General features: G+C 38.8%; 1 protein-coding gene across 7 annotated transcripts in view; it reads right to left on the bottom strand.

Annotated features, from left to right (window-relative positions):
* Nucleotides 1-21,152, bottom strand: part of tenm4 (teneurin transmembrane protein 4) — a 247,006-nt gene that overhangs the window by 121,555 nt on the left and 104,299 nt on the right. For 5 of the 7 annotated variants that reach the window (XM_082181143.1, XM_082181145.1, XM_082181144.1 and 2 more), the window contains exon 4: nucleotides 7,814-8,032. The exons of the other annotated variants lie outside the window; for them this stretch is intronic. In XM_082181143.1, coding sequence (XP_082037269.1) covers nucleotides 7,814-8,032 — 219 coding nt within the window. The remainder of the gene's footprint in view (nucleotides 1-7,813; nucleotides 8,033-21,152) is intronic. 7 annotated transcript variants of the gene reach the window in all.

The raw sequence follows: 21,152 nt of genomic DNA, 5'->3' as shown, positions 1-21,152 counted from the left end.
GCTCTTAATAACGTGGCATTGAACTGAATACAACATTTTGTCAGGGAAAACAAATTATAAACAGGCCCTCAGGTAACAACATCAACAGCATAAAAACACCATTATGCATGTAATGAATGCTACAAATAGTAATAAACTACAACAAGTTCAGGCTATGCATCACCCAATTCTAAACACTTCACAAAACATGTCTAAGCTTTTGCGTTGTGTTTTCGGAATAAGTTTGTCTCAACGCAGGGTTTCTATTCCCTAAACAGCAGCCAGTAAACAGAAATGCTGATACAGCGTTCAAGGGTTGGAGCTTTATTTCCATTGAGAAGCAAAGAAGGTAAGGCTCATTCGAGTCCTTGAGACAATGAGCATAATACGAAGAGAAGTAATGAGTCAGCAGGAACAATTCAGAGCAGTCCAGAAGGACTTGTAAGAGTGGAAGGTCTGTGATCGATATTGTTTGCACAACTCTGTTCAAGAACATAAAAAGTTTGTTTTGCCAAAGAAAAGACAAGGCAAAGAAAAAGGTCATTGCGCTCAAATGGCCTCCAGAAAAGGAGCCAAACATATTTTTCAATATCATATTCGAACACAAAATCTAAAGAAAGGAATAAAAAAATATTCTTACAGAAATTATGTTTTTTTCTGCATTTTCGGCAACACCAAAAAAATTATTCATAAAATATATGCAAAAAATATACAATAAAATAATATATATATATATAAAAATAAAAATAACAATAATAATAATAATAATAATAATAATTTTTATATATATATATATATATATATATATATATATATATATATATATATATATATATATATATATATATATATAAAGGGTGGTTCATTTTCAGGGGCAAAAAACAAACAAACATCACAATACAAACAAAATGGAATTATAAATAGGATTAATTTTCTTAAAACAAAATATATCTTTTATCAAAATAATAGACATTATTTTTTATGATATTCACCCTCTCTTGAGATTAAGAATATAATAGGCACCTAATTACTCCAGATGACACTTTGCTGGATGTAAAATTGCTTTATGATTACAAGACAGCAAATGAATAAAATAGCAATTACAAAGGGAGACAAGCAGTTCTCTGTGGAAATCCCATGGCATATTTATGTAGATTAATCCCATGTTTTAAATGGGGGAGGGGCGTGTACTCAAAAGAGGTGCAAGAACTTTACTAAAACGTGTTAAAAAGCTAATTTGATCTGTGAGGATGTACTTGATGAGTTTGACTCCGTTTAACAACTGATCACAGTCCAGAGATATTTCAAAAGCTCTTCTCTCAAGCTCAATATTTAAAGGCGTCAAAAGCCCATTAAAGTTGTCTGAAGTCAATCTCCAAGGAAAACTGTGTTGCTCCAGTCAGCAGTGTTAGATAATCAACCAGTGATGCTAAAACATCAAACCCTGGAGCAGAATTGGTTTGTGTTTATGAATAATTGATAAGAAATGAGGTCATACAAACATATAAGAATTACAAAATGCACAGACAGACATACAGACAAATAGATAGATAGTTTAGATAGACAGGACAGACAGACAGACAGACAGACAGACAGATAGTTTAGATAGACAGACAGACAGACAGACAGACAGACAGACGGATAGATAGATAGATAGTTTAGATAGACAGACGGATAGATAGATAGATAGTTTAGATAGACAGGACAGACAGACAGACAGACAGACAGATAGATAGTTTAGATAGCCAGACAGATAGACAGATGGATAGATGGATAGATAGACAGACAAACAGATAGATAGATAGACAGACAGACAGACAGACAGACTAGATAGATAGATAGATAGTTTAGATAGACAGACAGATAGACAGACGGATAGATAGAAAGATAGATAGACAGACAGAAATATAGATAGACAGACAGACAGACAGACAGACAGACTAGATGGATAGATAGTTTAGATAGACAGACGGATAGATAGAAAGATAGACATAATAGACAGACAGACAGACAGACTGACTAGATGGATAGATAGTTTAGATAGACAGACAGACAGACACACTAGATAGATAGACATATAGATAGATAGACAGACAGACAGACAGACAGATAGATAGACAGACAGACAGACAGACTAGATAAATAAACAGACAGACAGACAGACAGACAGACATACTAGATAGATAGATAGACAGACAGACAGACAGACAGACAGACTAGATAGATAAACAGAAGAATGGGATGGCTGAAGGATTAATCGAGATCCCTCCAGAAGACAGACAGAACATTACACAGCATCCACAGCTAAAAATGACCATAGATCGCGGAGCATTCGTCTATCCTGCTAGGTTTGTTTTCTGGTTGTAAGTGTCTGGATACGGGTGGTGGAAACAGTTTTCCGAACAGCGCGAAGAGCCGACAGCCACCCTGAGTGTTAATGGAAGGTTGTGTGTCTGTGGTTTTCACACTTTTTCCTCCATTCAATCATCAGTTAAGGTGTTGTTCTTAACCATTAGGAAAGACAGATGCATGAGGGAATACACGCTGTCTTCACGGGTCTCGTATGAAGGCTAGCAGATATAGCTTACGGCGCTCTGAATCAGTCGTGCTCTCAAACTCATCAAGTGTGAGTAACTGACGGCCTCGCTGACATCTTCACAGCTATACTAAAGAAATATGAAAATATCTCTCACTGCATGTTGATTCGAAAATCACGTGGAATCAAAAGCAAATGTGCTGTTTTTCATTAAATGTGTAATTCTTGTGTCCCCTTGGGTCCTGAAGACATATTTGACGTTGAAAAGTGCAGATGGCTCTGTCTGGCGCTTTGTTATCTCCATGGTAACCTCACAATGGATTATCTAAATAAAGTGATGATTCATGAGCATCCAGTGTACATTCACAAAAGGTGACAATGCATTAGGAAAACAGCTGGCTGGTTGCAATTAGAAACATGGACTGTGGTTGCATGCTGGTGTCTAGCTGAACGCAACATATAAATAACTGGTCTCATTAAAAATAATTGCAGGTGAAACTCGCGAGAACGGAGAGTAGGAAAAAAGGCTTGTCCTCGCTGCCCTCTGCAGCCACGCCACGTGTTGCTTATTAAATCACTCTTTCCCTGTCCACTGTGATCTCTCGGAGTGTCTCCCGTGGATATATGTTCCGGTGCGACCCCGTAAACCACATTCGCTCCCCTAGCACTGGCAACGGAAGGGGATGATTAAATAAGTTCTGACGAAACCCAACTGATCTAAATGCAGAGCTGCAGAGTGACCCCACTGCTTAATTTCCACCTGCTCATTCCTGTCTGGTCAACTGCAAAGGCATGTTGTGCGAGCCCTTACATAGGAAGATCCATACACTATTAGCGGCCCACTGTGGCCCAAACCCCATGCTGCTCGCCGTAAAAAGATGCTAATACAAGGGAGCCTCTGTAGTGAAGAACAGGGGCTCAGCAGGGAGCCCGTGGCCCAATAGCCATCTCTCCAGGAACAGGACCCTGAGAGAAAGCCAGGGGCCATGGAGCAACACATGCTCAACAAAAAGACCGCAAGCTTCAACGGGTCTGTCCCATCAAGCTAACAGGACCTAGCGGGCATAGAGATCTTTTACTCTTTCTTTTCTACGTTTTCCAGCTTGCTTAATCTCAGCCTCTTTAAATACAAAAGACATCTGGTTCATGAACTATAGTTTAGGGAATTTCTGCAAAAAGATAGATGAATGGAAAAATACAACACAGCGGAGAGCCCTTTAGTCGATAGAATGCAACAGATGCATTTTTTAGTTGATAATATTGAATCACTCTGGGAAAAGTGAAATTGCCTCAGCCTGATAACTCCGTCTCTGGTCGATAGCTATAAGCAGAGATGAATTTTGGGAAGTGCAGAGATTTCCCAGCGGTAGAATTTGTGTGGTTAACTCAACCACTGTGGCCAGAATTTTGCTTTATGTTGTGTTTAAACGCTTGGGACTCGATATTTCAAATGCTAACCACCTCTGTATCCGTGATTCGATATTTTGGCTCTTTGCAGATGTAAGGTTTCGCCTTCACATGTTTTCACATGTAATTCCTCCTCAATTGCTGGAAAAGCATACCAAATTCCTCTGAAAACACACTCTTGTGTTCGAATCCACAGCTCGAATCCCTGAGCTAAGCCTTTTCAGCTTTAGTCGCAGCACTGGATCACATTTCTGGAACTACAGAATAACTTGTGTTTCTAAAGACACACGAAATCATACCGACACAGGCAACATGACTCTGGGCCTATAAACTCCCTTATCAGTTTACACGATAAGCTTACCCTGTCCATGCCCTTTCTCTCTCCAGAATTTGACAAATCTGCAATGCTGAGCTGAGTCGGGCTGCAGAACAGGGCTCTGTCATAACTGTTTTTTTATGTGTTTTAATATGCTCCCTTAATATCCTGACAAGGCGAAGAAATGAGAACGGGAGGTATTAGCTCATGTCATCGTCAACCCTAAAAACATTTCAAAATATTACAGGCTCAAACCCACATGACATATCTTTCAAGACATCTGTTTTTGTTCACAGAAGGGCAGGGTGAAAAATCCACAGTTTGTTTTGGACTGCAATTTATGCCACTCAGTGTGAACGTGTAGGCAACTCTTCGTTAAAAAAACAAGGACTATTACAAAGGACGTGACCACCGATTTAAGAGTCTGTCATTACTGCATCCCTCTTATTAAGCCTTGAGCTATCTGGAATATCCGTATTAGTAATATGCTAATACTTGGTAAATTAAAGCAGCTGGCTGTTTATTCTCTGTTAAAAAAAAGCCTATCCCATTCTCAAAAAGCAGGGAAAATGGTTAAAATAGACTCATTAGGTGGTTTAAGTGGATAAAAAGCAGCGGTTTTTCTTTTCTTATTTTAATTGTGTCCTTGTTCTGTTTAAAGGCTCAGCAAATACAGTTGCCAAACAATCAGAAATGACAATGAGGGTGCTCTTCAAAAGAGCAGGATAATTTCCATAATTTACCACTTGTTTACCTACAATCACAATGGCTACTTTGACACAGCCAGTGTTTGGACTGTCAAGCGTATTTACAAGCAGGTGACTCAGAAATTGGTATTTATATGCAAAAGGACATGGGAACCAAATTAAATAGGAATATTTCCTGGCGGTTTTCATAACCTGAGAGAAGTTGACAGCTATAAAAATAGTAATTGTGTGTGTGTGTGGCACGGGTGATACGATAGACGACTAGATTGCTAGGTTCCAATCATGCAACACTGATCAACCAAACTGGAGTCACTCTGAATTGAAGCAGTCCAAACTGTACTGACAGCCGTATTATGCCTTTGTTCAAGTAGCCATCAAGAGTTTAGGTTTTTACCGCCAAAATGACTGGCAGTGCAGGAATCCCTCGTCTTCCAATGAAAAGTCACTGACTCGTAAGAAGCGAAGTATAGAAAGCGAGATCAAACATCACATCGACCTTGTGCAACACAGCATAGCCTCTGGCAGGAATCCCACTATTTTACTACCAGGACGCTAAGCTTAACAGATAAACGTCCTCTTCCACGGCACTGTGGTATGCTACTTTGTCTCAGCCAAATAGAGCCTTATGGTGCCTTGCATAGCTCGGAGGCAAGAGACCGATTCCTTTGGTGAGTGTGCTACCCCTCACTGGCAGCCTGAGGGTAACCTATATACCAATGCAAATCACAGCCATTTGTTGGAAAGATAAATCCCATTTTAGCACTGGGGTGCCACCGCTAGGTGACCAGGACGCTAGCTGGATGCTGCGCAGAGAAAGGAAAGTTCTTGCCACCGGAGGCTAATTCATTGCTTTATGAAGGGCCGTGTGGAAACAGGCAGGCAGAAGTCTCTTGAGCTTGATGTAATTCCAGCCTTGGGTGGTTAACTTGTAAAGGCTGATCAATTATTTACAGCATTTTTTTGTTCAACTCTGTAAAGAAGCCTTGAGGGAGATGCCGAGAGCTACTGGTGATGACAGACTTCATATCGACATGCTCTCTTGCTCTCCTCCAATTATCAAAGTGATGCGAAGCTTTCTTATCTGGAAACACGTTAACAAATCTCATTTCTAATTCGTTTACCTGTTGCAGCACGGACATCAACGGAAGACAGATTTAGATGGGCGTTATCTTATAGCATTGTCGTTTAAAGGAACAATAAGTTCAGAATCGCTGCGATGGGTCACAAATCGTCAGCTAGTTTATCTACATTTTGTCTCACATAACCTGTACTTTTAGTGGAGGTGCTTTATTTAATGTCACTCCACAGGTAATGGGATGTTAAAAGAAGCCCAAAAAACATCAAAGCAAATCCCTAGTAAACAAGTTCATCATATCTGAACCTTCTGGACGACAATAGCAGCACAACGTGATGCGCATTTCATCACTGGCTCATTAGTGAGGACACGGTAACTTGTAAAATTGATTCATCGTGGTTGAAGCTCCTGCTGTGCTGGTCACTTGTCCCTCAGCAGGACACGCCATTAAGCTTTTTATCATTTACAGGCTCGAAAATTAATTCAATCTTTCATTAAAAACTTCTTGACCTTTCTAAAACTAAGCAAAGTTAATGAAGGCAACTCTGCAATGATCTGAAATGGCCATAATCAAAGTATTACAAGAAATATAGCCCTGTTGATAAATACAAACTCAGTATCACACTGCTAAAGTTTCTCAGCTGCATAAGTAAAGAGCAATCCAGGTCGTCCAAACACTGGTAAAGTATTTTGTAAAGCATTTCAGAAGACAAAGCACAGGGTGAAATTAGTCATGACAGCTTCAACAAGGGTTAGCCTGCCACAGTCTACATTCAAACACACAATGTGAAACACAAAGCCAAGGTTTTCAGAATGCCATAAACAATTAGGGGCAAATTTTTTTTTTATAAAAAATAAATAAAAAAAAACATTAAATTAAATTAAAATACAATACAATATATGGGTCTTCTCAATTTGAAATGTGTCGCATGTGACCATTTTTGTTTGTTGTATATGCATATTTGTTATATATTTGTATATATATATATATATATATATATATATATATATATATATAGTATTACAAGTTTTCTGAAAAGCTTAAACATGCAAATAAGGCATTATAATGAAATATGCACTAAATCGCATATATTTCTAGAACAGAAATCTGAACATTTGAAAAAGCATGTGACAAACACCTCAGTAAAATCCTTTGGAACATAAATAGTGTATATAAGTGCTGCTAAAGTGAAGATTTCTGACACAGTGAAGAAAAAAAACTCATTTTGAGAAAATGGCCTTTAAAATATATGAACTGTAACTGAAATCTACAGACGCAAATAGATAAACTGCTATAAAATATGCACTTAAAAGAATCTTTTGGATGTTTTCTTTCTACTAATCTGAAATAAAAAAACACAAAGCTAAAAAGTCCAAAATCTCAAAACTGTTTTTGCTTGTATGTCTTGCCTTAAGGTACATTCCTTCAACATTGGTAGGTAAATTCAGGCAAACAGGTCCCAAAAAAAAAAAAAACACTGAACCACTTTCATTTAAAATTGCCTAAATTCACCCTATTTAACAAACCAATTCATAGGAAACTGGCCACACATTCTTAAAAAAAAAAAAAAAAAACCCTCAGCATCTATGACACACCTCACTCCCTGAACCCCAGCCAAGAGCTTCTCTTCTCAGCAGGCCTTAGTTAAAAAAGTTCCTGCTAACATCTGACCGCTACCAAAAATATCCCGAAAATGAATGTCTGGCCAGTGGCTACCTCCACAAGCTCCACAGCAGGTCCAGCTAGGGATGTCAGGGCCCATCAAGCATCAGCGATATCGAGAGGGACTCACCGTTAGGAGTTGCAGTGACCGGAGCGCAGACGTTCCCTGAGCCGGTTTTAACTAAGAATGAATTGGGGCCAAACTCATCTTCTGACTCAGAGTCCCGGCCGGCCTGAGCCCCGCTGTTACCTAGCAACCTTCCCTGGCTCTGATTGGCTGCATGGAGAGGGGGAGGGTAAGGGGAGTCGACAGGGGAAGAGGAGGCAGATGAGCAATGAAGAGGAGGACCTGTAGACCACAAACACAAACAACACACGGGGGACAACTTAAACACACCTCCCAATGACACCGCATAACCAAAAATGAATACATGGACAGCACAGAAACATGCAGAGAGAATTAATAAAAGCCATGCATGCACAGATGAAAGCTGTCTGTCTTGTTTCATCTGTCTTTGTTCTGCCCAGCTGAACAGGGAGATTGGCATAACTGTGATAACATAGTTGCTTTGTGACTCCAAAAAGGATTTTTCTTTTTACATTTTTCCAAAGACAGATCGACAGACAAGCTTTAACAAAACAACAAATGAAACATTCAGAAAGAATCACTGGTGATCAACAGTGATTGAAACTATTAATCAACAGTGAATAAATTAAACATTGGGTGAATCTCACAAAAACAGATCCAGCTCTCCAATCTATCACCCCATAAAAACATACGACAAAAGTATCAGAAATTACACTTTGCATAAAGAAACCAAAGCCTATTTTAGGAAAATTTGGGTGAGAATTTGGGAAAATTGTGATTTCAATTCATTATTTGTAATATGGAATATGCTTTTTTTTAAATGAAAGTATATCTGCATATGTTAAAGGTTGCTTAATCAACCTTTAATTTTAATTTATAAATATAAAGTAAAGTATAAGTTATAAGTACATTTATGAACTGGTTCTTGAAAGGTTTTGTGAAATTTACCCATATCACATTTACTCAACACAACAAATTAGAAAAGCATTGATATTTTGGAAAATTATTGTACAGTATTGGAGAATTAACAGAACAACTTTCACAGCACATGAGAATGAAACTGACTACTGGGGGAAACACACACACACGCACGCACGCACGCACGCGCACACACACACACTCTGTGAAGACATTCATTGACACAATGCATTTTCTTGCTCCTAACCCTAACCTGACCCATCACAACTAATTGCCTAACCCGAACCCTAATTATGAATAATTAAAACCTAATTAGAAACTTATCCCTAAAACCAGGTCCTGACCCTTTGTCCTCACTAAAACTCAAACCGGGCCACACAAAGATAGTTTTACAAGTACAAGTACAAGCGCACGCACGCACGCACGCACGCACGCACGCACGCACGCACGCACGCACGCACGCACGCACGCACGCACGCACGCACGCACGCACGCACGCACGCACGCACGCACGCACGCACGCACGCACACACACACACACACACACACACACAAACTATATATATATTTGTTTCCACTTAAAAATGTGCTGATCTTTTCTTTCTGAGCAAACTGTTGAGAGATTTGAGACAGCATAAGAACGAGAACAATAGCAGCATTTTTCCAGCAAGATATGAAACTATCTAAGAGTGAACACTTCAAGTACAAAAGTACTGGCACAAGTTCAAAAAGTTTGCTCAGTTATAGGACTTAGATGGGGTTTATATTCTGAAAAAAAAGTTTTATAGTCTTTCTTTCCATATATTGTCAAGTGAAAGGAGCTGACAAGTTGACGGAATATCACTCAGAGTTAAAGAAAAAAAGTTGCTTTATATTTCTGGTGCAAATGTGTAATTACTGCTACGACGAGACACAGCTGATTGAGTGAAAGAGAATTAAGAAACAATTAGTGAAATTACCATATGATCCATTAAAGTGTCAATCAAGCTGTTTGATCTTAATGATGCATGTCTTGTTCCATTCATCACTTTAATTTGACAAGTCTTAAAACAAATTATAATATTATAGTGCACCTAAAAATGAGCAGGAAAACTTGCAGAGAGAAATAACATTTTACATTTATAGCTAAAGTTGTTGTCAAAAATAAAAACTTTGGTGTATAAGAAATAATTTGGTGCAACTGCAACTAAAATGATCAAAAAACAGTTATTCTTAAGTCATACTTTCTTTGCATAAATTGACAAATTGCAAATAAGAAAGGATATGAACGATTTATACAGGAATTCCTTGTGCTTGTGTTTCATTGTTCAATCAACATCTGAATGGTAAAAAACTCAATCAAAACTAACAAACTAAGCTACGAAAAAACACCATCCCTCTCAGTACTGTAAATGAATGTATGAAATGACACTACTTAGAGAATGTTTAACTATATTAAATGTTTAGACATACTATATATCCAGTACTACATGAATTGATTGCATGTTGAAGCATGAAAGTCTTTGAAGTGAAAATCTTTAAACAACAACCGTTCAATCTCTGATGTCCTGTCAGAAACACACCGCATTACAATAGAGGCTTTTAACAGAGTCGTAGAACTGGTTTGGAACAACTGAGGAGGGACAGGAATAAGGATTTGTTTTAACTCTCCTTAAAGGCTAAGTATTAGTGTCCATAACCTAAAAGATGAGTATTGAGATATTGTTTATCTTTGGTTCTCTGCTGAATTCCTTTCTATTAAGTCTGAATTAAATGGATAGAATATGGGGAAATTCATCTGATGTAAAAGCAGGATAAATAACTTTTCTAATCGTGAGTCAAATAATTTTACCTAAACTTACGCCTAAATCAAAACATGCATGGATGTTTTTTATTTTTTTATTTTTTATAGACGTTTTACTTTTGAACCTAGAGCAAGTTTAATTTGCCATTAATCACTTCTTCTTCTTAAAGTCCTTTAAAAGTGCTGAAAGTCACAGAGGAACATGAGCAGATTTCGCATTCTTGTGCTCGCGGAGGGGTGCATTTGTCTTACAGGCTGTTGCGGCCTGTGTTTAATTAATTCTACTTTGCGTAATTTATTTTCATTTCTCTGACTTACAGAAGCACTATGAAGCAGAGGAAGGTGTGTGTGTGTAAACGTTTTTCTATCACGCTGGGGACACGGTCCCACACACAGACTCATGGGGACTCGTGTCACTGTGGGGATCTAAATTGAGATCCCTGTGAGGAAGCATCTTTGCACCACTTCTGGCCACAGTACCTATTGCGGTCTTGGCATGTGCCACACGGGATTCGAACCCACGACCTGAACGGTTCAGGGCTCGTGGCACGTGGTTTAGCAGCTTGCGCCACTCAGTTGATGCTGACTTACCAAACTGCAGAGGAGAGGCTTCGGTGTAAGAATTAGTGCACAAAAGCATGATAACCAGATTAGCATGCTAAGCTATCTAAATGCTAATGTAGCTTATGGTTAACCTGATAGCTGAAGAGCCACAATGCATTCGTCAAGTGTAGCATTTAATATCACGATATTATATTGTAATTAATGGCAATGTCCTTTTATTGTTCTATTATAGCGCCACCAAGTGGTGCAGTTCCGCTTTTTTATGTGTTCTCAGTGTGAGCCCATACATGCGTGTCAAATTTGCTGAAAATATCTCATTTTGTTTTAGAGTTATAGACATTAATATGTATGAGAGCATAAACAATGACCCATGGGCGACTTTGATTGGATTTTTATGCTACTTAATTTCAAAATTTTGACATTTGGGTTTTAGCATTTAGCCAACGACCTATGTTTCCAAACTTCCTACGGTGGTTTCGTCTCAATCGGTTTCGAAGATATTGGCAAATGTTTTTTAAGCACTAAATCACAATGCTACACAAACAGTAAGGCAAAACCAAGCATGTTTGGTATCGCTGGACTCGGCAAGGATTCAGGAACCTAAGAAGATGACTCGTGTGAAAATAAGTCAAACACATCCAGAGCTTTAAGCATTTGAAAAATAAATTGTACCACTAGGTGGCGCTGGTTTGAAACTTCTCAGGCTCTTTCAGGGCATCGTATTGATGACCCAAACAGAGTTTCGCAACGATACGTTCATGCGTTCATAAAATACAGCATTTTAGTACAAAATTTTAAATGGCCGATGGCCAAAATGGCCGATATGGGAAAATTTGATATTAGTCGACTTGGCACGACACCCTGAATCTAACGAGACCACTTTTATGATTTTTGGACAAATTGTTCAGAAGTTGTAAGCAAAAATAGCCATTTTCCGTATCTCCGGACCAGTAGGTGGCGAAAACGCAGCATGTTGCCTCAAGTCATACTTGAGATGATATGTACCAAGTTCTGTCTGAATACGATAAAGCATTGCGGAGATACGCTCTTACGTCTGTTTTCGTAAGCACTACGTAAAATTTGTTTGCGGTGTATTCAAGAACGGTTTGACGAATCAACTTGAATTAAATAACTTTGTGTTGGCATGGTTGGAAGATGATCTGGTTAAATTTTCATGAAAATCGGAGCCACCGTCTAGGAGGAATTTGAAAAAGTAGGTTTTTCTGAGAATTCAAAAAGGCGGAAAGATTTCCATGACAGAAAATGACGGCATATGACGCAATCGAATCAGCTTGAACCACGTAATCAGGAGAAACAAGATGTTTGTTTCTAGCCTTTATGGTTCAAAAGTTATTAGCATAAACATGAAATAACTTTTGGACAGTTGGTGGCGCTAGAGGGATTGAGGTAGAGACTCCAAATTTGCTATGGTGACTGATCAGACTGTCCTCTATCAGGGTGCTAAATGTCATAACTTTCCCGCAAGTGGTTCTATGGGCTGCCATAGACTTCCTTACGGAAGAAGAAGAAGAAGAATAATAGGAACGCCAACGATTTCAACAGGTGCCTCCGCACCTTCGGTGCTTGGCCCCTAAAAATTATTTTAAGTGCCACAGGGCCACAATTTTGAAAAGCTAACCAGTGACTAACTAATTTAAAGTTAAACCTTGGCATAACTTGGACAGAATAAATAAGTTTAACACCAAAAAGGTATTTAATTCTTTAGTCACATTATTCTTTATCACAGCAGATCTCTAATACAGATTTCTGTAGCCTGATATAACTTGAGTCAGAGTTCTCTTTCAGCCCGTTTGCTCTTATTTCAGTTCCTGACAGACTTTCCCCCGTGGCCTGCCCTTCAAGCCGGGCCGATACGCAGCGGGGCCACCCACACTAACAGAGGCCCTAATCTACTCAGGAGTCACCTAATTAAACCAGGAGGCCATGCAGGTAGACTGAGCTTTTCCTGTCGCCACGGCAACCCATTGTATCCTGCAATCTCCCAGGAGACCCGGCTGAACAGAGAGCCGATTGCGAGGGCAATTGGTACAAACAGCAGGGGCAGCTTTCTGTTCAGCTCGGCCTCGACGCTTGAATTACACCGCCCTGGCCTCTGGGCCATCTTCAAACGTACTTTACACTCCGAAGCGAACATCAAAAAGCCCAGCGAATAGAGATGCTGTAGTCAGTGAGGCTTTCAAATAAGACGTCACACCGCTTAATTCACTCTCGCTAAGAGCTTCGTAAATTATGCCATTATAATCAATACGGCTGCATTACGGGTAGTAAATGCGTACCATTACGCAGCCTCTTCCACCAAATAAAATAAATGAAGTCGGATGTCGCGCACATTATCCGACGCATGCATTATATTATCAACAATAACAAGAACGGGAAGATTAGAGTAGCATCTATAGATTCTGCTGGAGATACTGGATTTCACTTATAAGCGCAGTTTGATGGAGAATCGACGTAATGGCAGGGCAGATGAAGGGGCATCGATTGTCCGACGCACAACAGCACAGCTGCTGATGCTGAAAAGAAGGATGAAATGGCAGGAAATGAGTTAGTGCCACAGTTCTCGCATCCATAAAATGGTTGAAGTATACGAGGCCATAGGGCAGTATGGTTTTATGACAGTGCTGCTGTGCTTAGTGGGCAAAAAGACCTGAAGAGCATGTTGAAGCATCAAATATTAAGCACGGCTTTCTGCAGAGAGATTCACTATTCGCTTCCTGTGCTCCAAAGGTGCGTAAACTTTAAGAAGAAAACATTTAGGCTATATGATTCAGAGTGGTGTGGAGTGATGAATCTTAATGATGTTGCAATGGTGATGCTCCAGAGCGGTGTTTTTGAAAATCTGGTGATAAATATAATAATAAATGCATCAGTGAACCATGGAGGAAGAGTGTTATTGTGTGGGGAGGCTTTTAGCTGCTGGTATTTGTGAGCTACTTTACTTTAAAAAGTAATTTAATGCTTTGGATTATAGGAGAATCTAGCAGAATGGCTTGATCTGAAAAGTTATCTAAAGAGGAATGATCAGATTTCATTTTTCAACAAAACAATGCTCCTGCCCAAATTGCAGAGACAACCAAGAAGTGTCTTGAGAACAAGTTCATGTTTTGGCCTGGTCAGATTTCAGGTTTGAACCTTATAGTGAATATATGGTCTCACATTAACCTCAAACTAATCACCATTTGTTCAACTCCAAATACCAATGTTTTGCACAAATGTAACAAGCCTAATTTGGTAGTTTTGTGTGATTAGTGCACTTCATGTGTCATGGTGGCAATTTCATGTACTCTTATCCTTAACTGTAGCATCACCGTAACATGTTACTGTCACGTTCCTCCTTATTTTTAAGGGTTCTTTAAAACAACATTAACAAACTAAAATTGATACATGCAAATTAATTTATTACCAAATCCCAAAACACGTGGTAATTTCCATGGCACTGTTTGATACTTTTTAGTTACTGAAGTTAGTATTCACATTGTCTGTATAAAACGACACCATCAGACAATCAAATCTCTTTGTCGTTCTATATATAGAAATACAGAGGTGTTCTTTTTTTCTTGAGCTGAGGCACGTCTTCATGTTCACTATAACCATTATGGTTGCTAAAAGGAAGCCGAAGGCTGAAAAGACTCTGCAGCTGACAGGAGAATTAAAGAGCAATAATTTAGCCCAAGTTGCCTGGCTCTTGCCTTCAAGATTACAAGATCTCTGAATGTATAACACGCAAGCACTAATATTAAGAGAATCACCCTGTGACTTGTGTCCCTTACGCTTTCTTTCTATTTGCTTTGGGCAAAAAAAAAAAAAAAAGAGTAACCTGAATGAGTCATTCTGTGTAATGGGAGAAAATAGATAATGCTAAAATATTATCATATCCAATGAAAACATAGTTTCAAAAGTAATTGACCACCATGTCCACACTTTTGTCAAGTAGGACATGTTCCTGGATAAACATCTTTTGCTTTTCTTATTTTAAAATTGCAGGTAACAAATCACTTCACTTTCCCTGTAGTCAAATCAAAGATTATCAAAACTCCCATCATCACCTCAGGTGTGGATTTATCATCGAAAGATCAAGTTCTGTCGCCAGGGATCTCGCATCTGGTTCTGATAGGAGTGAAAGTTGTGTTCATCTGGAGAAACAATATCTCTTTAATCCCTTCTTCCATAAATAGGGAGAAGATATGCACACATTTAAACAGCGAGAAAGCTAAAAAAGTCCCTAGACATCCAGCTTTCATGCATTGATGATTCGTTTGATGGTGAACTCTCTCGTCGATTGGAGTTTTTGGCTGGAACTTCAAAAGCATACAGCCAAGTGACTTTTTGGCAAGCGGAAAACACCCCATGAAATCAAAATTTATGTTTTGTTGCTTTTAGACCATGTGTGTTAGCTTTGAGCTCATCTGGTATGCCATCATACTCCTAAAAGTTGAGAAAATGAGCTTTTCGCAGATATGCACATTTAAAAGTTAGTCATTCTCTTCTACTGATGACTACACAGATTTTTGTCCAATCAAATGCTCTCTAGAGTGAGAAAGCCCCACCCCTAATCCCACTTCACTACTTAAAAATAAATAAATAAATAAATTCCTTCCATGTGTTTCACTGAAACTTCAGAAGGAAATATGTCAGCACAAGAGTGAGCACCATTACCATATTCACTATCATCAAGTATCATCAAGAAACCACACAAATATGAGTGGAAGGCGGATCGCAATTGGAAAAGTCATAATTTTGCTAGACTCTGCTATCTAGGCAGCACACAATCAATATGTTTGCATTTGAGCAGCGGCGTATGGATGAGAGTTGTTAATACACACAAATATTTTCTTTCATTGACCATGCATTAATGGAAATGATATAATAAAACAGCATTTAACGACCACAGAGACAAAAGCACCATTTAGGACTAACCCAAACAACACATTTAAACCATCACGGCAGCACTTCCTGCTTTCTGAGAGGATACAATAAAAAAAACAGTAATTAGGCCCAACCAAACTATTAGTCCAAAGAATAATCAATACCAAAGCTGGCAGGTTTTGCTTTCTTCAACTTTTTAACTTCAGTTGTATTTTATTCTTGAAAAACATTCAACATTTGACACCTTTCTAGCCTTCTGGTGGTTTATTTTGCTTTTATTATGCATTTTATTCATAATATCCCATTTTAAAACCAAAACTGGAGAAAAGCCAGAATGTAAATGTGGTTTTCTTGTCAGGTTGCATTTTGCAAGTTGCTTTTTATTTGCTAGTTCTCATCCATTTTGTTGTGCATGTAAATCCACATGTTGATGATTCTAATGTAATTAATGATATAATATAAAAAATACCATATAGAGATAGCTGTGCAAATCTCATCCAGTGAGTTGAAGACATAACCAGCTTAATCTACAGTAGAGACAGGGCCTACGTTCTCTTCTCAGTCACCGTCCGCCGCCTGTCTTTCCTCACCTTCTTCATTCACCTTCTCTTGTTTCCCTGTCTTTTTTCTTTTTGGGAGCGAGAGGGACTGCTCTCTGCAATTCTCCGCCTTGCTGAAAGGCGCCATCTGTTCTCCTGCTCAGTGGCGGCACACGACACGAGGGACCAGATTGAAGCCTGGAGATTGGAATCAAAAGAACACTGAATGGGGATTTTTTTTTTTTTTTCATCCAGGCCGTAAATCTGACAACTGTTGTTTAGGTTTCACACATGCAGCTGCTGCTACGGAGGCACTTCAGCTGATGTGTCTACGGCTGAATTCAATGAATCCATAAGATCTCTCCTCGACACAATGTTAAGGATTTGTCTGGTTTGTATGTGCCATAACGTGACCCCTTGAGACTTATCTCTACTAATGGTGGACAACGCTAGATCCTGGCATTGGAAATAGCCAACAAAACAGGTGCGCATATATATATATATATATATATATATATATATATATATATAAAGAACGGTAGCTCCTAAAGCCTAGTTCACACGGCAGGATAATTAGGCCGATTTTAGCCCCGATTCACCCCTTCCGACAATCTTAAGGATGCTCCGATTATCGTAAAATAATCTGATCAGATATTCCTGCCGTGTGTGGTGTGTTAAATATGCTCTCGTCTGCTCGGAAGGACGTCGGGACCGCTCCGATCTCAAATCGGGGATATCCAACATGTTGGATTTATTTGGCCCGATTTCTTCTCGTGTGTGGTGTCCCCCGAGCACGCAGCCAGTGGACTGTGGAGTGTAGCCAATCAGAAAGCGAGGTGACGAGGCGCGAGGAAACACCGGGAAATATAATCAAAACAGCCGGCGGCATCGCGCACCAGAAAGTCCGGTGGACGTCAGAGATCTTCGCCTTTTCTTTTGATAACGTTTTTTTTTCGGTTAAAAACAAACTACAAACTATTGCCACTGCATCCTCTTCGTCCGCCATGATTGTTTACTCTGAAGTCACGTTTGATCTCGAGGTATTTTGCGCGATTTCCCGTCTGATCTGGGAATGCTCGGGAGTCAAATCGGTTCGTGTGTGATGTGTTGATTTTGCCGTGTGGCTGTGCACCACACACTGTACGACCAAAACTGTTAGACCTGTGATTTTTTATCCCCGTGTGTGGGGTCTCTCAGGTTTGGAAAATCGGCCGACAATTTTCAAATCGTCCCGTGTGAACCAGCCTTAATCTAAAAGCTGAGTGATCAGCAACCGTAAAATGGCCAGTTTAAAGTTGGGTCTAAACGTAGAGATGGACCAAAAATATCTGGTGGATATTTCAAGAATTATGGTGCTCACAGGTAAAGCAATTTGCTTTGCTTGAATTATAAATACATTAAATTATATCAACATTAAGGCCTAATATAACCCTTATTATGCAACATTAGAGCTTAGAGCTTCATTGAAATTTCCGTTTGGGTTTTGGATATTGCATAGAAGCGACAAACATATTAATTGAAAAGAAATGATATTGAATGCAAAGACTTTGTAATTTATTTGTTCTTCATAAAAAATAAAAAAAAAATAAAAAAACAGACTTTGTCCATTCTATGTTTTTATTGTTAGGATATAAAGATGAATTAAAAAAAAAAGTAAAATAGGTATCTTTATTGGTTATATATGTGAATCAATATAGGTGAATCTATCCAAAAGTCTGAAGCCACTAAACATGTTTTTTATTATTATTATTATTTAAAAAATATATATAACTAACTATAACTATTTAAATGTAAACTAAATTAATAAAATAACATGAATTTCTTGCATTTTTGCTGTCAAACATGGGCACTATCTAATAAATGAGCAGTAGTGATGCATCATTTAGTGATTTAAACAATTCACAAGCAAAAAACAACGGCAGAAAGTGTGCATACAATGGCTATTATTCAGTCGTGGCTCATCCAATCATATTTATAATATGTGTGATAATATTGACATAAATTAGCATTACCAAATGGTTATGCAACAAATAAAACATTTTTAGGTGGCATTTCCAACAAATTTGACAACGTTGTGTTTGGCTAATCTTAACAATAAAACTTCAATTCCTGAATTTGCATCCAACTATCTTACAATATTCTCCAGCCAACATCTTGCACTCAGAAAGACATTCTGAGCTCCGAGCAGCAATGTTCCTGCACTGATAAAGCCTTCAGAGTCGGGATTTAAGTCTGAAATCTGGATCCGTCTGATCTTTTCTTGTCTGCTATTGATGTTTACACTCAGCTCGTATGACATGACAAGGCTTGACACTGCCAAATCCCCTTCAAGATATCCCATTCAAACATCCCTGGGGCTGTCTTTGTTCTGAAATACGAAGGGCAGGTTCACATCTCTTCATCGCTCCGCGTTAACGATATCCTCCGAGCTCGCCGCCAACGTCCTCGTGTCCCTCACCGGCACACGCGTGCTCTTCCGTCCCTGAACCGAGTGAGCATCTCCTCTGAGGTCCCATCTCACAGAGCAAATGGCCTAAAAACCGTCTACTAATCGCCTTCACGCGGAGCTCTCTAGACACGCTCCCACATCAAAGAGGCCAGTTCATGTTAATCAGTTTAAAACACATGTTCCTCAAGCAGTTACCCTGTCAGAACGAGCCACCAGAACGAACATGGCTAACTCTACACACAACAATGCTAATAACGCGTTAATTAGCACGTGTCCTTTCCGTGCTTGTTCATTCGGTCTGTTCTGCATCAAACATGAGGGCAAAGTAATCAAGAAATCCTTCACAATCCTCTTAAAGACTCAAAAGTTTTGTACTTTTTGGTGGTGGAGAGAGCGAGCCAAGCCTGCAAATGTAAGCAGCTCATTAGTGCTGCATGTGGCTAGCCTGCGGCGTGGATGCGCGAGGATGGCACCATAGCCGTACCCATGGTGCCTCTGTGCGTCGAGGGCCTGGCCTAATAAAATGCTAAAATACACCCTGCAGAAAGATGCACACAGTTGATCATGCGGCTCTAATGCACCACTTCCATAGAAAAGCCATGCGGAAACGTAAAACTTTTCTCTCAGCGGGGAGTTACGATGAAAGACGAACAGATACACTTTACCAGGGATGGGAAAAGTATTGAGAAGTTGTAGTTAAGTAAAAGTACAGATGCGATGTCAGTGTTACTGAGTACTTAAACGTTTATAAAAATAAAAATAAAGACATAACATTGCTAGAGTGAAGGTAAAAAAGTATCCACGATTAATTATTTATAAGTAAAAAAGGTAAACACTTTCTTAACTTTTTAAAGAGATGGTGAGATTCTCAGTTTTTGTAAGTTTTGATGCAAAAATTTGTTAAAGAAACCTGTCAAAATTCAATATGGCCTTGTAAGACTCGAAACAAAGCAGGTGTTAAACTGCAAAACCCTGAAATATGTTACCTGGATATTTTCAGCTAAAATTAACAGCGAATGAGTTTACAGTGTATTGAATATAATGAGTTTCAGACTAAAAAACAGGATTGATAATGAATAATTATAATGAAATGTTCACACTTTAGACAAGTTCAAGGCATTTGTGATATACTGAAGAAAGTAATGCAGGTTTAGAATGACAGTGACAGTGTATTTCTTTGGTAAATTATTTTTTATTATTTTTCTGAAATTCTTCCTTATTAGGATTTATACCGTAAAATATATTGAAAGTTTGCCACATCATGATAAAAAGGATAAAAAATTGTTTAATAATTGAGAAAAGATAGAAAAGACAAATGACAAAGTTTTTTTTCTTTTTTTTCTTGTAATTGCGTAAAAGTACAAGTATTCAGTTTGTGTTCTGTGGCACAGTAGTTTTCAGCTGGCTCTGGACACCAAACTCGAACAAAAGTGAACAAAAATGTCCTTGAAATTCAAACACTGAAATGCATCAATATTAGCATGAATGGCAAAGACCCAACAACAGAAAAAAGTATTCAAATGACATAGGTTGAACAAGGATGGGCTCCAAATGTCTCTCGAATCCTGATGGTTTTATGCTCTTGGCCAGTAAACTCACAGCAAAAAAAACAAACTGCGATTGGCACAAATCATGTTTATGTACTTTTGCTCAGTTTTTAAGGATCAGGGGATATCAAATATCCTGTCCATGTTGGCATCTGGCTATTTTGGCTAGCTTTCACCAAGTCACAGAATAATCTGGGTCAAAATACTGTAGAAGTTAACATCAACAACAAAATATGCTTTCTCTAACTTTCTCACCTATTTGTTTTACTATCCTTACTATGCTCAATTATATATAGGTAGTTGCATTCATCATTGTTTCTTTCCTGTTTCCGATAAGAACAGACTTGCGACAAACACCTCAAAGGGTGTCCAGGACCACCAACTGTTATACACACTTCAAAATCTCCTTGTGCAAATCCACAGATGTTTGTTTTTTCTTCTTTGTAAGAAGCAGGCCTTATGGCGCTACGGCTAAATGCTAATTTTGCAATATCCTGACATTTTAAGACTGCATTTCTCTCTAAAGCTCAGTACAAGTCCAATCTCTGCCAGCTCGAGCTGTTGCCATGGTTTACGATTAGCTAGGGATGAAGTATTGATCCATTCTCTGCACATTTGCTGAGACCACCATCCAAGAAAAATGCGAAAATGTACTCAAACTGCATGAAAGCAAAGAACGCGCATAATAGAATTC

This window comes from Leuciscus leuciscus (assembly GCF_965113295.1).
Source record: "Leuciscus leuciscus genome assembly, chromosome: 9".
In the NCBI taxonomy this organism is placed as follows: Eukaryota; Metazoa; Chordata; class Actinopteri; order Cypriniformes; family Leuciscidae; genus Leuciscus; species Leuciscus leuciscus.
This window is presented reverse-complemented; position numbering and strand designations above follow the sequence as displayed.